General features: G+C 44.7%; 1 protein-coding gene across 4 annotated transcripts in view; it reads left to right on the forward strand.

Annotated features, from left to right (window-relative positions):
* The window catches only part of OPA1 (OPA1 mitochondrial dynamin like GTPase), a 107,889-nt gene that overhangs the window by 15,789 nt on the left and 78,346 nt on the right, over positions 1 to 13,754 (forward strand). For 2 of the 4 annotated variants that reach the window (XM_067466180.1, XM_067466182.1), the window contains exons 5-6: positions 3,243 to 3,296; positions 6,078 to 6,145. In XM_067466180.1, coding sequence (XP_067322281.1) covers positions 3,243 to 3,296; positions 6,078 to 6,145 — 122 coding nt within the window. The remainder of the gene's footprint in view (positions 1 to 3,242; positions 3,297 to 6,077; positions 6,146 to 13,754) is intronic. The other 2 variants (XM_067466181.1, XM_067466183.1) reach the window with 1 other exon arrangement.

The raw sequence follows: 13,754 nt of genomic DNA on the forward strand, positions 1-13,754 counted from the left end.
CGGTGTTCTCAAGGCATCTGGTAGCGCACTCTTATTCAGAGCGCTCTAAAACAAAAATGCAGAGGAAGAATGTTTTGCTTTTAAAGATGTGGGGTTGGGGTGATGCTCTGGATGTAGCTGGAGTTCCCAGCCCCCTCTCAGCCTGCCCCAGGGCCGGGGATAATGGGAACGGCCTTCTGGGAGCTCTGTTGTCTTGCCCTTGGACTCCTGAAGCCTCCCCCTGCCCTCTTTCCTTTCCTGAGACCCCTTTCCTGGGAGGGCCCCTTTCGCTTGGCCAAGCTCCTGTTCCTAAACCAGCTTCCAAGTCCCGTGACCTTTTAATATCGCGCTTTGGAGCATTGTTGTGCCTTTACTGTCTCTGACATTGTGGCGTGGCTTCTTGTGCCTTCGGATTGCCCGTCCAGCTTTGGCAGACCCACGGATTCCACAGAGAGGTCTTGTGCCAGGACCGCTCAGGGATAATTTAACATTGCGTTTCTCTGAACTATGTCTCCCAGTCCCTAGTGTTCTCTGGCTGTTGTGCGTTGGTTGGTATTTAAGCACATTGTATTGTCGAAGGCTTTCATGGCTGGAATCACTGGGTTGGTGTAGGTTTTTCGGGCTATATGGCCATGGTCTAGAGGCATTCTCTCCTGACGTTTCGCCTGCATCTGTGGCAAGCATCCTCAGAGGGAGTGAGGTCTGTTGGAACTAGGAAAATGGGTTTATATATCTGTGGAATGACCAGGGTGAGACAAAGGACTCTTGTCTGTTGGAGCTAGGTGTGAATGTTTCCACTGACCACCTTGATTAGCATAGAATCATAGAATCATAGAATCCAAGAGTTGGAAGAGACCTCATGGGCCATCTAGTCCAACCCCATTCTGCCAAGAAGCAGGAATATTGCATTCAAATCACCCCTGACAGATGGCCATCCAGCCTCTGCTTAAAAGCTTCCAAAGAAGGAGCCTCCACCACACTCCCTCCGGGGAAGGCAGAGAGTTCCACTGCTGAACGGCTCTCACAGTCAGGAAGTTCTTCCTCATGTTCAGATGGAATCTCCTCTCTTGTAGTTTGAAGCCATGGCTCCATTGCGTCCTAGTCTCCAGGGAAGCAGAAAACAAGCTTGCTCCCTCCTCCTCCCTGTGGCTTCCTCTCACATATTTATACATGGCTCTTATCATATCTCCTCTCAGCCTTCTCTTCTTCAGGCTAAACATGCCCAGTTCCATATAATGGCTTGATAGTGCCTAGAGCAAACTTTTGTTGAGAGGAAACAATCAGGGACATTTAATCACCTCTCAACAAAAGATTGCTCCAGGCACTGCCAGGTCATCCAATGCTAATCAAGGTGGTCAGTTGAAACATTCACCCCTAGCTCCAGCAGACAAGAGTCCTTTGTCCCACCCTGGTCATTCCACAGATATATAAACCCCTTTTCCTACTTCCAACAGACCTCACTACCTCTGAGGATGCTTGCCATAGATGCAGGTGAAATGTCAGGAGAGAATGCCTCTAGACCATGGCCATATAACCCGAAATCCTACAACAACCCATTTAAGCACATTGTTTGTATATAGAAGATGCCTGGGCCAACTTGGCCCCCCTCTCCAAGTGTTTTGGATTCCAACTCCCATGATTCCTAACAGTCGGTCATTGTCAAACTTCTGCCTTCCAGGTGTTTTGGACTCCAACTCCTACTGGCTGCCTGGAATTATGGGAGTTGAATTCCAAACCCCCTGGAGGGAGGGCCCAAGTTGGCCCAGGCCTGATATATGGGGTCAGAGGTTCAAACCCCAGTTCAGAATCCTTTTTGAGGCCAGGGAGCGGAGGGAGAAAAGGTCTCCTGTCACCTTCCTGGGTTGCGTGATGCTGCCTTCCCAACGTCCTCTTTGGAGCAGAGCTGCTCTGTAATAATAATAATAATAATAATAATAACACTTTATTTGTACCCCGCTACCATCTCCCCAAGGGACTTGGTGCGGCTTACATGAGGCCGAGCCCGAATACAACAATATTATTATTATTATTATTATTATTATTATTATTATTATTATTATTATTATTTACCTGACTTCTATACGGCTGTTCTCAGCCCGAAGGCAACTCACAGCGGTTCACAACAAATACGAACAGCAAAAATCCAGTGCTACAGTATAGAAACAGTTCACAACCTAACACATTACACAATTAATAAACAGTTACTACAATACCCATTCACTGTCGTCTCGTCATCCAAAACATGTTCCAGATTCGTCGTCCATTGTTCCATTCCAGTGTTCATTAACCAATCATTGCACTAATTATTTGAACGCCTGCTTAAACAGCCAGGTCTTCACCTTTTTGCGGAATACCATTAGAGATGGTGCTAGTCTAATGTCCGTAGGAAGGGCGTTCCACAGCCGAGGAGCCACCACCAAGAAGGCCCTCTCTCTCGTCCCCGCCAGCCGAGCTTGAGAAGCAGGCGGGATCGAGAGCAGGGTCTCCCCGGAAGATCTCAAAGTCCTGGTGGGTTCATAGGCCGAGATGCGGTCAGATAGGTAGCTTGGGCCGGAACCAAGCGTTGGCTTTAAAGGCCAACGCCAGCACTTTGAATTCAGCCCGGTAGCAGATCGGTAGCCAGTGGAGTTGGCGCAACAGGGGGGTCGTATGCTCCCTGCGCTCCGCTCCTGTTAGAATCATGGCTGCCGAGCGTTGGACTAGTTGGAGCTTCCGAGCTGTCTTCAAAGGCAACCCCACGTAGAGAGCGTTGCAGTAGTCTAAACGGGATGTAACCAGAGCAATACAAGCAAAACAACAACAGTACAAGCAATTAAAATAAAACATAGACAATAAAATATACAACATTATCCGTAAGACATATATCTGTAGGATGTGGGGGGCACACAGATATGGGGCGCGTCATCGGATCCCCTCTGGTGGCCCCCGGAATTGGATTCCCAAGGGTCTCCAAGGACAGTGCCACCAATGGCAGGGCTTCAGGGTGACGCCCCAGAGAGGACGCAAATGACAAGTAGATCGTTTGCGTCCTCCTATGCACTTGGTTGTATTTTTACAAAAGGGAAATGTGCCTCTCCCCCACCGTTGGGAAGGATTATTTTGGCTCCCCCCCACCTGTTGTCCTGCCCCCCCCCCCTGTGCCTGAATGTGCCGCTCTGTCTGCCCGGCTCTGGCAGCGCCCAAGGCCAAAGGGCCTCTCGTTTGCTTCACCGTTTGTTTGTATTTATAATTTTTATTTCCCCTTTTTTGCTGGTTCTCCACAGGTCACAATTGGGTTAGTGAAGTCATAGGAGCTTCTGGTCTACTTCTCTTGTTGGGTGTGTAAAAAGCACTTTTTCTCTACCGTCCCTTAATATCCCCCCCCCTTCCCCGCTTTAAAAGCAAAATAAAAGCCTGGCAAAAGTAGAAAGGGGGTCACAAGTTCATGTGGAATGTGTCTTCCATTTTTGTGAGGTGGGAGAGAGGCAATGCATACCAATAAATGCAGGGACTATGTGTTGTCGAAGGCTTTCATGGCCAGAATCACTGGGTTGCTGTGAGTTTTCCAGGCTGCCTGGCCATGTTCCAGAAGCATTCTCTCCTGACGTTTTGCCCACATCTGTGATGGGGAACCTCAAAGGTTTGGGGGTTCTTTTGGAAACTAGGCAAGTGAGGTTTATATATCTGTGGAGTACCCAGCGTGGGGGAAAGAACTCTTGTCTTTGTTGAATCCCAACAAAGGATTCCCCCAGGCAGGAAGCAGCCAAGCCTTGAAGCTGCAAGGCTTTTCGGTGACAATCAAGGTAATCAATTTCAGCATTCACACTTTCCTCAAACAAAAACAATCAAGGACATCTAATCACATCTCAACAAAAGATTTCCCCAGGCACTGCCAGGCCATCAAATGCTAATCAAGGTGGTCAGTTGAAACATTCCCACCTAGCTCCAGCAGACAAGAGTCCTTTCTCCCACTCTGGACTTTCCACAGATACATAAACTGGCCTAGTTTCCGACAGATCTCACAAACTCTGAGGATGCCTGCTATAAATGCAGGCGAAATGTCAGGAGAGAATACTTCTGGAACATGGCCAGACAGCCCAAAAAAACTCACAGCAAAACCAAATGTGGGGACTCCTTGGCTTTGTTCCTGGTCGATGCAGTTCTGTTGAAGACATTGTTTTTTGTGTGCATTAGAAATTCTGATTTTGGGTTTAAGAAAAATCTAATCAGAAATTCCTCTGGGAAAAGGGAACATGGGTGCGCCTTACCTTTTCTTAGAAAAGCACCAGCTGGTTGCATGAGGCCGACCCTTTTGAGGCAAAACAACCAAAGAGAGCCCTGGGCTTCGCAGGAAGCATTTCCCTGGCTTGGGAAAAACTGCTTTTGCCTTTGACTTAAATGCTCCTTGCAGCAACTGAAGATGGTGGTGGTGCTCTATGTATGTGCTGTCATTGCATCTGCAAGCCTTTGGGTCAGACCGGCTGCACTTCTGCACACAAGAGAGAGACTAATGTATTGTCGAAGGCTTTCATGGCTGGAATCACTCAGTTCTTGTGGGTTTTTTCGGGCTATATGGCCATGTTCTAGAGGCATTTCTCCTGACGTTTCGCCTGCATCTATGGCAAGCTTCCTCAGAGGTGAGGTCTGCTGGAGATGGGAAAAAAGGAGTTTATATATCTGTGGAATGAGACAAAAGGCTTTTGTAAGTTGGGCTAGGTGTGAATCTTTTCAACTGACCACCTTGATTAGCATATAATGGGCTGACTGTGCCTGGAGCAAACTCTTCTTGAAAGGTGATTAGATGTCCCTGCCTGTTTTTCTCTCTGCTGTTTTAATTTTAGAATTTAAAAAATAAAAAAAAATAAAAAATAAAAAATTCTAAAATTAAAACAGCAGAGAGAAAAACAGACAGGGACATGAAATGAAATGCAAAGATACAGAATGGGGGACAATGCCTGGCTTGAGAGCAGTATGTGTGAAAAAGATCTTGGAGTCCTCGTGGGGAGGAAGGTGAACATGAGCCAGGAATGTGATGTGGCGGCAAAAAAAGCCAATGGGATTTTGGCCTGCATCAAGAGGAGCCTAGTGTCTAGATCTAAGGAAGTAATGCTACCCCTCTATTCTGCTTTGGTTAGACCACTTTACCTGGAATATTGTGTCCAATTCTGGGCACCACAATTCAAGAGAGATGTTGACTCTAAGATGGAATGTGCCCAGAGGAGGGCGACTCAAATGATCAAGGGTCTGGAGAACAAGCCCTATGAGGAGCAGCTTAGGGAACTGGGCATGTTTAGCCTGAAGAAGAGAAGGATGAGAGGAGACATGATGAGGGCCATGTATAAATGTGTGAGAGGAAGCCACAGGGAGGAGGGAGCAAGCTTGTTTTCTGCTTCCTTGGAGACTAGGACGCGGAACAATGGCTTCAAACTACAAGAGAGGAGATTCCATCTGAACATTAGGAAGAACTTCCTGACTGTGAGAGCCGTTCAGCAGTGGAACTCTCTGCCCTGGAGTGTGGTGGAGGCTCCTTCTTTGGAAGCTTTTAAGCAGAGGCTGGATGGCCATCTGTCAGGGGTGATTTGAATGCAATATTCCTGCTTCTTGGCAGAATGGGGTTGGACTGGATGGCCCATGAGGTCTCTTCCAACTCTTTGATTCTATGATTCTACATCTAATCACCTTTCAAGAAGAGTTTGCTCCAGGCACAGTCAGCCCATTGTATGCTAATCAGGGTGGTGAATTGAAAAGATTCACATCTAGCCCAACTTACAAAAGCCTTTTGTCTCACCCTGGTCTTTCCACAGATATATAAACCCATTTTTCCTACTCCCAACAGACTTCACAACTTCTGAGGATGCTTGTCATAGATGCAGGCGAAACGTCAGGAGAAATGCCTCTAGAACATGGCCATATAGCCCAAAAAAACCCACAAGAACTGAAGAGAGAGACTCTTTCAAAGAGGGTCCATTTCCCAGAGGAGAAGGTCGTTTTCAGAAGGGTGTTCCTAGAAAACTAGACAGCCATGTGGCTTAATTGGTGTAGCTTTGTCTCTCTGTTGCTGTGCGGAACGAGGAGGAGGAGTGCTGTGCCGTGCTGAGTGCCTCCGTCTTCCTTTGCAGGTTCTCCCGGGGACACGGCCTTCCGAGCCACAGACCAAGGGAGCGAGCACGAGAAGCAGTTCAAGAAGGTGAGCCTCCAAGGAGGAGGAAATGCTTCCGGTTCCCGAAGGGGAAGAAGGGCAGGGCGGGCAGGAAGGGGGCAGCTTGCCTTGGGAAGACTGTGCAGCTGGGAAGACCCCCCAGGGACAGGGTGTATGTATTGGTGAGATGTTCAGAGAGTTCTGCCAGCAGAAATCAGGCTTTAAGCCACGTGGAGGGGAGTCCAGCATGAGTTTTGGGGGCATTTCTTCGCCATCTCGGGCAAGTCTTCCTCCAGCTTGTGTGAGATTGGTATACACTTTCATGTGTTTGGCGTAATTGCCAGAGTGCGCCAACACAATATTTATTATTAATCTATTTATTTGAAATACTTATATCCCTCCCTTCTCCCCACAAAGGGGGGACTCAGCGCAGCCTCCCCTGAGCATCAGAGGATGCCAACAGCATAAATACCATAAAAATTACAATTCACAATAAAATCATTTTAAAACATTATACAATATCATCAGTCCTGGAAAATGTCTTGTCGAAGGCTTTCATGGCCAGAATCACTGGGTTGTTGTAGGTTTTTTCGGGCTACATGGCCATGGTCTAGAGCAGGGGTCAGGAACCTTTGGCCCTCCAGGTGTGGTGGACTTCAACTCCCACAATTCCTTGAGGCTCAGCATTCGCCCCAAAGGCTTACCTTGGCCTCAAGGAATTGTGGGAGTTGAAGTCCACCACACCTGGAGGGCCGAAGGTTCCCCATGCCTGGTCTAGAGGCATTCTCTCCTGATGTTTCGCCTACATCTATGGCAAGCATCCTCAGAGGGAGTGAGGTCTGTTGGAACTGGGGAAAAAGGGGTTTATATATCTGTGGAAGGACCATACATCAAGGGAACCACTGATGAGGAAATACAACATACAAACTATCTCCAGACCCACCAAGGAAATGCAACAAGTGCTTCGTTCAGCAAAGGACAAGAGGGATCCTCTCACCTCTGCAGGAGTCTACCATTGTATACCATGCAGCTGTGGACAGGAAGTCTCCAGAGGGACCACCAAACGCAGCAGCATCACCCAACACATGAATCAAGGAACATGCAAGTCCCTGCAGACTACTTCAACCAGAGAAATCAGCCATAGCAGAGCACCTGATGAACCAACCTGGACACAGCATATTATTTGAGAACACAGAAGTGCTGGACCACTCTCACAACCACCATGTCAGGCGACACAGAGAAGCCATTGAAATCCACAAGAAGCAGGTGGACAATTTCAACAGAAAGGAAGAGACCATGAAAATGAACACAATCTGGCTACCAGTTTTAAAAAAATCTCTAAAACTACAACAGCAAAACAACAGAGAGGAAACATCTAATCACCTCTCAACAAAAGATTGCTCCTGGCACTGCCAGGCCATCCAATGCTAATCAAGGTGGTCAGTGGAAATATTCACCCCTAGCTCCAGCAGACAAGAGTCCTTTGTCTCACCCTGGTCATTCCACAGATATATAAACCCTTTTTCCTAGTTCCAACACACCTCACTACCTCTGAGGATGCTTGCCATAGATGCAGGCAAAACGTCAGGAGAGAATGCCTCTAGACCATGGCCATACAGCCTGAAAATACCTACAGCAACACATTCCTGGAAATATTCCTTAGGCTTCTAACTGTCAATTTTGCGTTCCAGTGACGAATGCGTCTCACTTATTTTGTTGTTGTTCTTAACTGCCATTGAATTGGTCTTGGCTTGCAAGGACCCCATTATTTTAGTTATTTATTTATTTGTTATGAATGACTTTTCAATGATTTTAAAGCATAGGTTCTTTTTATTGCAATTTCCAGTGTGAGAAGATATATCAGATTACAGAAAACATTCAGACAAAGAATGACATTGGACATACAGACATACAGATTCTATGCAACTACATTGGATTCACAATTACATTGGTTAACAAACAAACATAGGGGAATTACATTTTCATTCAACATTCACACACATGTACATGCATTCATCCACATGCATCCAAATATTACCATATCCTTTCTCCCTCCTTGGAGAAGCACCTGTAAGGCCAGACCCTGCTTTCCTGCAGCCTGCCAACGCATAGTTCCATAACTTCCATAACGCCATAACTTCAAAACGTTGAGATACCAAAACTTCTTTCCCTAAGAACAGTGCCAAGGACCAGATCTCTGTTTTCCATACAGCAGAACCTGACTCCCTGCACAAAATCTAAGACTCCAAAAGCGCACTTCTTCCTCTTCCCTTGAGAAAGAAGCCCCAAAGTGTCCAGAATCATGCTTTCCCATAGCATATCTGACACTATCTGAATACACCACCTCTCTCCTTCCCGTGGAGCAGAGCATGGCGGGTGGAACAGACTCCTCGGTCTGCCACGATTTGAGCATTATTAGCCCGAGTCTTTTATAGGAATATTCTGTTGATGTAGTCCCAAAGTTGCAAATTAATGATAGACGTCTTCCATCCTGGATCCATCTCAGTTTCCTGGCCAGATGTTGATCTTCTTGATTGGTGTTGATCTTATGTTGACTTCCTTCTTAACATAAGGAAGGCTGCAAACATTTCCTTTATCACTGTCCCAGTTCTTATCACAGTTTACTTTTCAGATCTCATTAGCAAGTTTCAATCACAAAGCAGCAAGAAGGTAGTTAGTCATTGCAGGCCTTAATATTATACTGGTGTTTCCAAAATTATTATCTCCATCCATACAACTTCCATTCTTCCATTCATTCCCACACATCATTTTAAATTCACATTTATCAAATTTGCACATTGAATTTCTTATTACATATTCCCCCTCTTGCATATAGATTTCATTTTTAAATCTATATGCAACATATAGTAAAGTAACTTCTAAATTTCAGTTGAATCAAAATCTCATTTTCTTGAAACAGAAATACATTTTCACAATTACAAGTAACAATATAATAATCATTACAATTGAATTAACCATTTCAGATAAATTGAACTTTTGCATTTAAACTTTCAAAACATTTGATCAATTAATGTAAGAACCTTTCTTCATATGCACATAACTCATCTGTCTTTACCAGTTTGCAAAATCATAACTCCAATTACATTTTTATTCAACCATAAAATACCCCCTCTAGATAACATAATAATACCATTTTGTAACAAGCACCCTATATTCCTTTATAATCAACAAGACTCCTCCTGTACAAAACTTAAAATTCATTTAGATCTCTTTTTCTACATTTCAAGGGTCAAAACTGCATCTTGCCTTAAATTGCAACTCCTGCTGTATATTTTTCCTCTGACCTTTGACACAGAAGCCCCTTCTTCTGTCAATTTACTGTAAAAACAACTCCAAATTAAAATGCTATCTTCCCTCATTAGAAAGACTTTTCCTCTAAATTCCTAAAAAATACTTAAAACATATTTAGCCCTTCCATGGCTTAAAACAACAACAACAACCAAACTTCCCAAGCAAGTTTCTACACCGTGATCTTCCTCCCCCTCTCCATATGGGAATTATGGGGATTCCAATCCATTTAAACTACTCCAATACATTTACCTTTCAGAGACTTAGGACTCCCTTGTTCCCTCATTTCTGCAATTCTTCAAGATGTATCTAAACACTTTATTTCTCTAAAGCAAGAAAAATCATTTTCACTCCTCCAAATTTCTTTTGTTTCACTGAAAAATATCATATCCTACTCCAGAAACCAAAACTGTTAATTTATTCTCTCATACTGGAAAAGAATGCCAAATAACGCCAAATAATGTTATGAATAACTTTCCCACATTGGAAAAGAATATCCCACTTCTGACACCAATTATGTTATGAATGACTCTTCAATGATTTTAAAGCATAGGTTCTTTTTATTGCAATTTCCAGTGTGAGAAGATATATCAGATTACAGAAAACATTCAGACAAAGAATGACATTGGACATACAGACATACAGATTCTATGCAACTACATTGGATTCACAATTACATTGGTTAACAAACAAACATAGGGGAATTACATTTTCATTCAACATTCACACACATGTACATGCATTCATCCACATGCATCCAAATATTACCATATCCTTTCTCCCTCCTTGGAGAAGCACCTGTAAGGCCAGACCCTGCTTTCCTGCAGCCTGCCAACGCATAGTTCCATAACTTCCATAACGCCATAACTTCAAAACGTTGAGATACCAAAACTTCTTTCCCTAAGAACAGTGCCAAGGACCAGATCTCTGTTTTCCATACAGCAGAACCTGACTCCCTGCACAAAATCTAAGACTCCAAAAGCGCACTTCTTCCTCTTCCCTTGAGAAAGAAGCCCCAAAGTGTCCAGAATCATGCTTTCCCATAGCATATCTGACACTATCTGAATACACCACCTCTCTCCTTCCCGTGGAGCAGAGCATGGCGGGTGGAACAGACTCCTCGGTCTGCCACGATTTGAGCATTATTAGCCCGAGTCTTTTATAGGAATATTCTGTTGATGTAGTCCCAAAGTTGCAAATTAATGATAGACGTCTTCCATCCTGGATCCATCTCAGTTTCCTGGCCAGATGTTGATCTTCTTGATTGGTGTTGATCTTATGTTGACTTCCTTCTTAACATAAGGAAGGCTGCAAACATTTCCTTTATCACTGTCCCAGTTCTTATCACAGTTTACTTTTCAGATCTCATTAGCAAGTTTCAATCACAAAGCAGCAAGAAGGTAGTTAGTCATTGCAGGCCTTAATATTATACTGGTGTTTCCAAAATTATTATCTCCATCCATACAACTTCCATTCTTCCATTCATTCCCACACATCATTTTAAATTCACATTTATCAAATTTGCACATTGAATTTCTTATTACATATTTATTATTCCAACTTCTATGCGGCCACTCCCCTGGGGCTCGGAGCGGCTTACAAGAACAGGCTGAAATCTAACACAATTTAAAAACAATTTAAAAACAATTTAAAGCAATTTAAAAACAACAATATCAAAGATCACAGACTCCGATTAGGTCTGCAGGCTCGGGGCAGCTGTGGATCCCTCGCTTGCGTGTCCTTATCTGTGATGCTGCCGTCCTCTTTTCCTGCTGCCTTCCACCTTTCCGAGCGCTCTTGCCTTTTCTCGGGAGTCCTCTCTTTTCTTGATATGTCTCGGTTTAGTCGTCTGGGCTTCTAAGGAGAGTTGTAGGGCTGGGCGGTTTCGTTCGTTAATTTCGTAATTCGTTATTAATTCGTATTTAAATTAGCTTACGATCCGATATTGAGCCATTTTGGAATAGTGTGAGGAGTAAATTAGATTCGAAACAATTTTTTCAATTTATTTCGTAATTATTTTGTTATTATTTCAAAATTATTTCATAATTATTTCGTAATTATTTTCGCATGTCTGGTGCAAGTTTTATAGTTGTTGTTTGTTTTATCACACCAACAATCAACCACAGAGGGAGAGGGGGAAGCTTCAGAAGTTCCCCCTGTCCCATTTGGAGGTTTGTTTTAGCATATTGCGCAATCGCGTCCGCCATTAACGAATCGATTCGAAATTAACGAAATTTCATAAATAACGAAACTTTGAAATCTCAAAATTTCGGAAGTGTTTAGAATTTGGAAACGCTAGCGCTTCCTGGAAACGAATCGAGTTTAGAAACAATTTTTTCCGTGGTTACCCAGCCCTAGAGAGTTGAGGTCTGGTTTGCTCCAGGACCCACTTTTTCGTGTCTTGTTGGCCATCCATGGCATCCGTACAAAATTCTTCTCCATGTTTCAACTGAATTGACTTTCTTCTGATCAGCTTCCTTCTCTGTCCACCTTTCACAACTATGCATAGGAATGGGAAATGCAATGGTGTGGGACATCCTGACATCAGTATCTATTCAGTGCAACATCTGGACGCTTCAGGGTTTTGCCTCGTTCCTTTGTCGCTGCCCTTCCAAGTCCTGTCCATCTTCTGATTCCTAGTGTCTGTTCTAACGATGGAAAAAGTACAGCAAATCCTTAACCTTTCCAATGTCTTTGCCATCTACTCTAATGTCATGGAAATCACCTCTGATCATTGTTTTTGTTTTCTCTGTACTTTCTTCCTTGACTTCCTTCAAGTTCCAAGACTTTGCTATTTTCTGCTAATAGTATGGTATCGTTTGCATATCTCACATAGTTGATGCTCCTTCCTCCATGCCTCTTCTGGGTCCAGTTTATTGTACGTAGGATATGTTCGGGATACAAGGTGCCAGTTGGAAATCCTGAATACAGGACAGTCCACTGTGGTGCCCACCCTTCAAGAGAGATCTGTAGTTTCTCACGTTATACACAGTCAGGTACTTGGCTGTAATCTATAAGGCACAGGCTAGTTTTCTTGGAAGTTCTTTGGTGCGCTCTGTTTTCCCAGGTATGCTTGCCGCTTGATCCTTCATGTCTCCCCCTTTCCTGAACCCATCTTGGAGAGCTAGCCCTTCTCTCTACATATATGGAAGAAGTCTCGCAAGAGGTGATCTGAGAATCTGCCTGATGAGGGCCAAGTGGACCTGGCCTCAGACCAAGAGGCCTTTGCCTGATGTAGTGCCAGGGGCAAAGCGTAAGAGGAGTACCCCAGAGCATGGCATGCTCTAGCTAGATCCTTCCTTAGATGGATGCTGCTTGGGGTTATGTCTTCACTTACACTCATTCTTTTGAGTTATTAGTTGTCCTTGTGTTTTGATAGCTACTGGTCCCCCCACCCCCACCCAAGTGTTGCTGAGCCCCAGAGTGATCCTGCCAAAGCCAGAGTGTAACTGAAATTCCTTGTGGCCATTTGATTCAACGTGCGCTGTTAACAAAGGAGGCACAAGAGCACTCGCTGAGCTCTCCTGCTTTTGTGTGTCTGATTACTCAATTTAGTCCTGTGTTTGGCCTGCTGGACATTTTGGGCTTTTTTAACCATTATAGTGTTTAAAGATCCCCAAGGTCTTCTTCTAATGCAGGGTGCCAACAGTGGGTCCCTCATGATGCCCAGCCTTCCATTTATGGGCAAGGTCCTGGGGAGTGTGGTGGCTTCCTAAATGACACAGATTATCCAAACCAGGCCTGCACAACTTGTGGTCCTTCCGGTGTTTGGACTTCAGCTCCCAGAATTCCTGGCAACTGGACAAGTTGGCTAGGGCTTCTTGGAGTTGGAGGCCCAAACATCTGGAGGGCCGCAGGTTGTTCAGGCCTGATCTAGATCCATTTCCATCTGCTTCCAGGCCTGGTCATGGGGCAGAGACAGCTTTGGTCACCTTAACCCAGTGCTTCTCAACCTGAGGTCCCCAGATGTTGTTGGCCTTCAACTCCCAGAAATCCTAACAGCTGGTAAACTGGCTGGGGTTTCTGGGAGTTGTAGGCCAAAAACATCTGGGGACCCCAGATTGAGAACCACTGCCTTAATGGGTGACATACGAAGAGAGCTAGATGGGGTGTGTGTCCCTCTTGGTTCCCCTGGAACCATTGACCATGGTATCCTTCTGAGTTGCCTTTCTAGGTTGGGCAATGGAGGTCCAGTTCTTCCGTGGCTCTGTTCCTTCCTAGAGGGATGTTCTGAGGAGGACTCTTTGGCCACCGGCCTGTGGGGCCCTTAAGGTTCAGTCCTGTCCCCTGTTCTGTTTAACATCTGCATGAAGCCCTTGGGAGCAGCCATTTGTAGTTTTGGAGTGTA

This window comes from Anolis sagrei, chromosome 3, assembly GCF_037176765.1.
Source record: "Anolis sagrei isolate rAnoSag1 chromosome 3, rAnoSag1.mat, whole genome shotgun sequence".
NCBI classification, from domain to species: Eukaryota; Metazoa; Chordata; class Lepidosauria; order Squamata; family Dactyloidae; genus Anolis; species Anolis sagrei.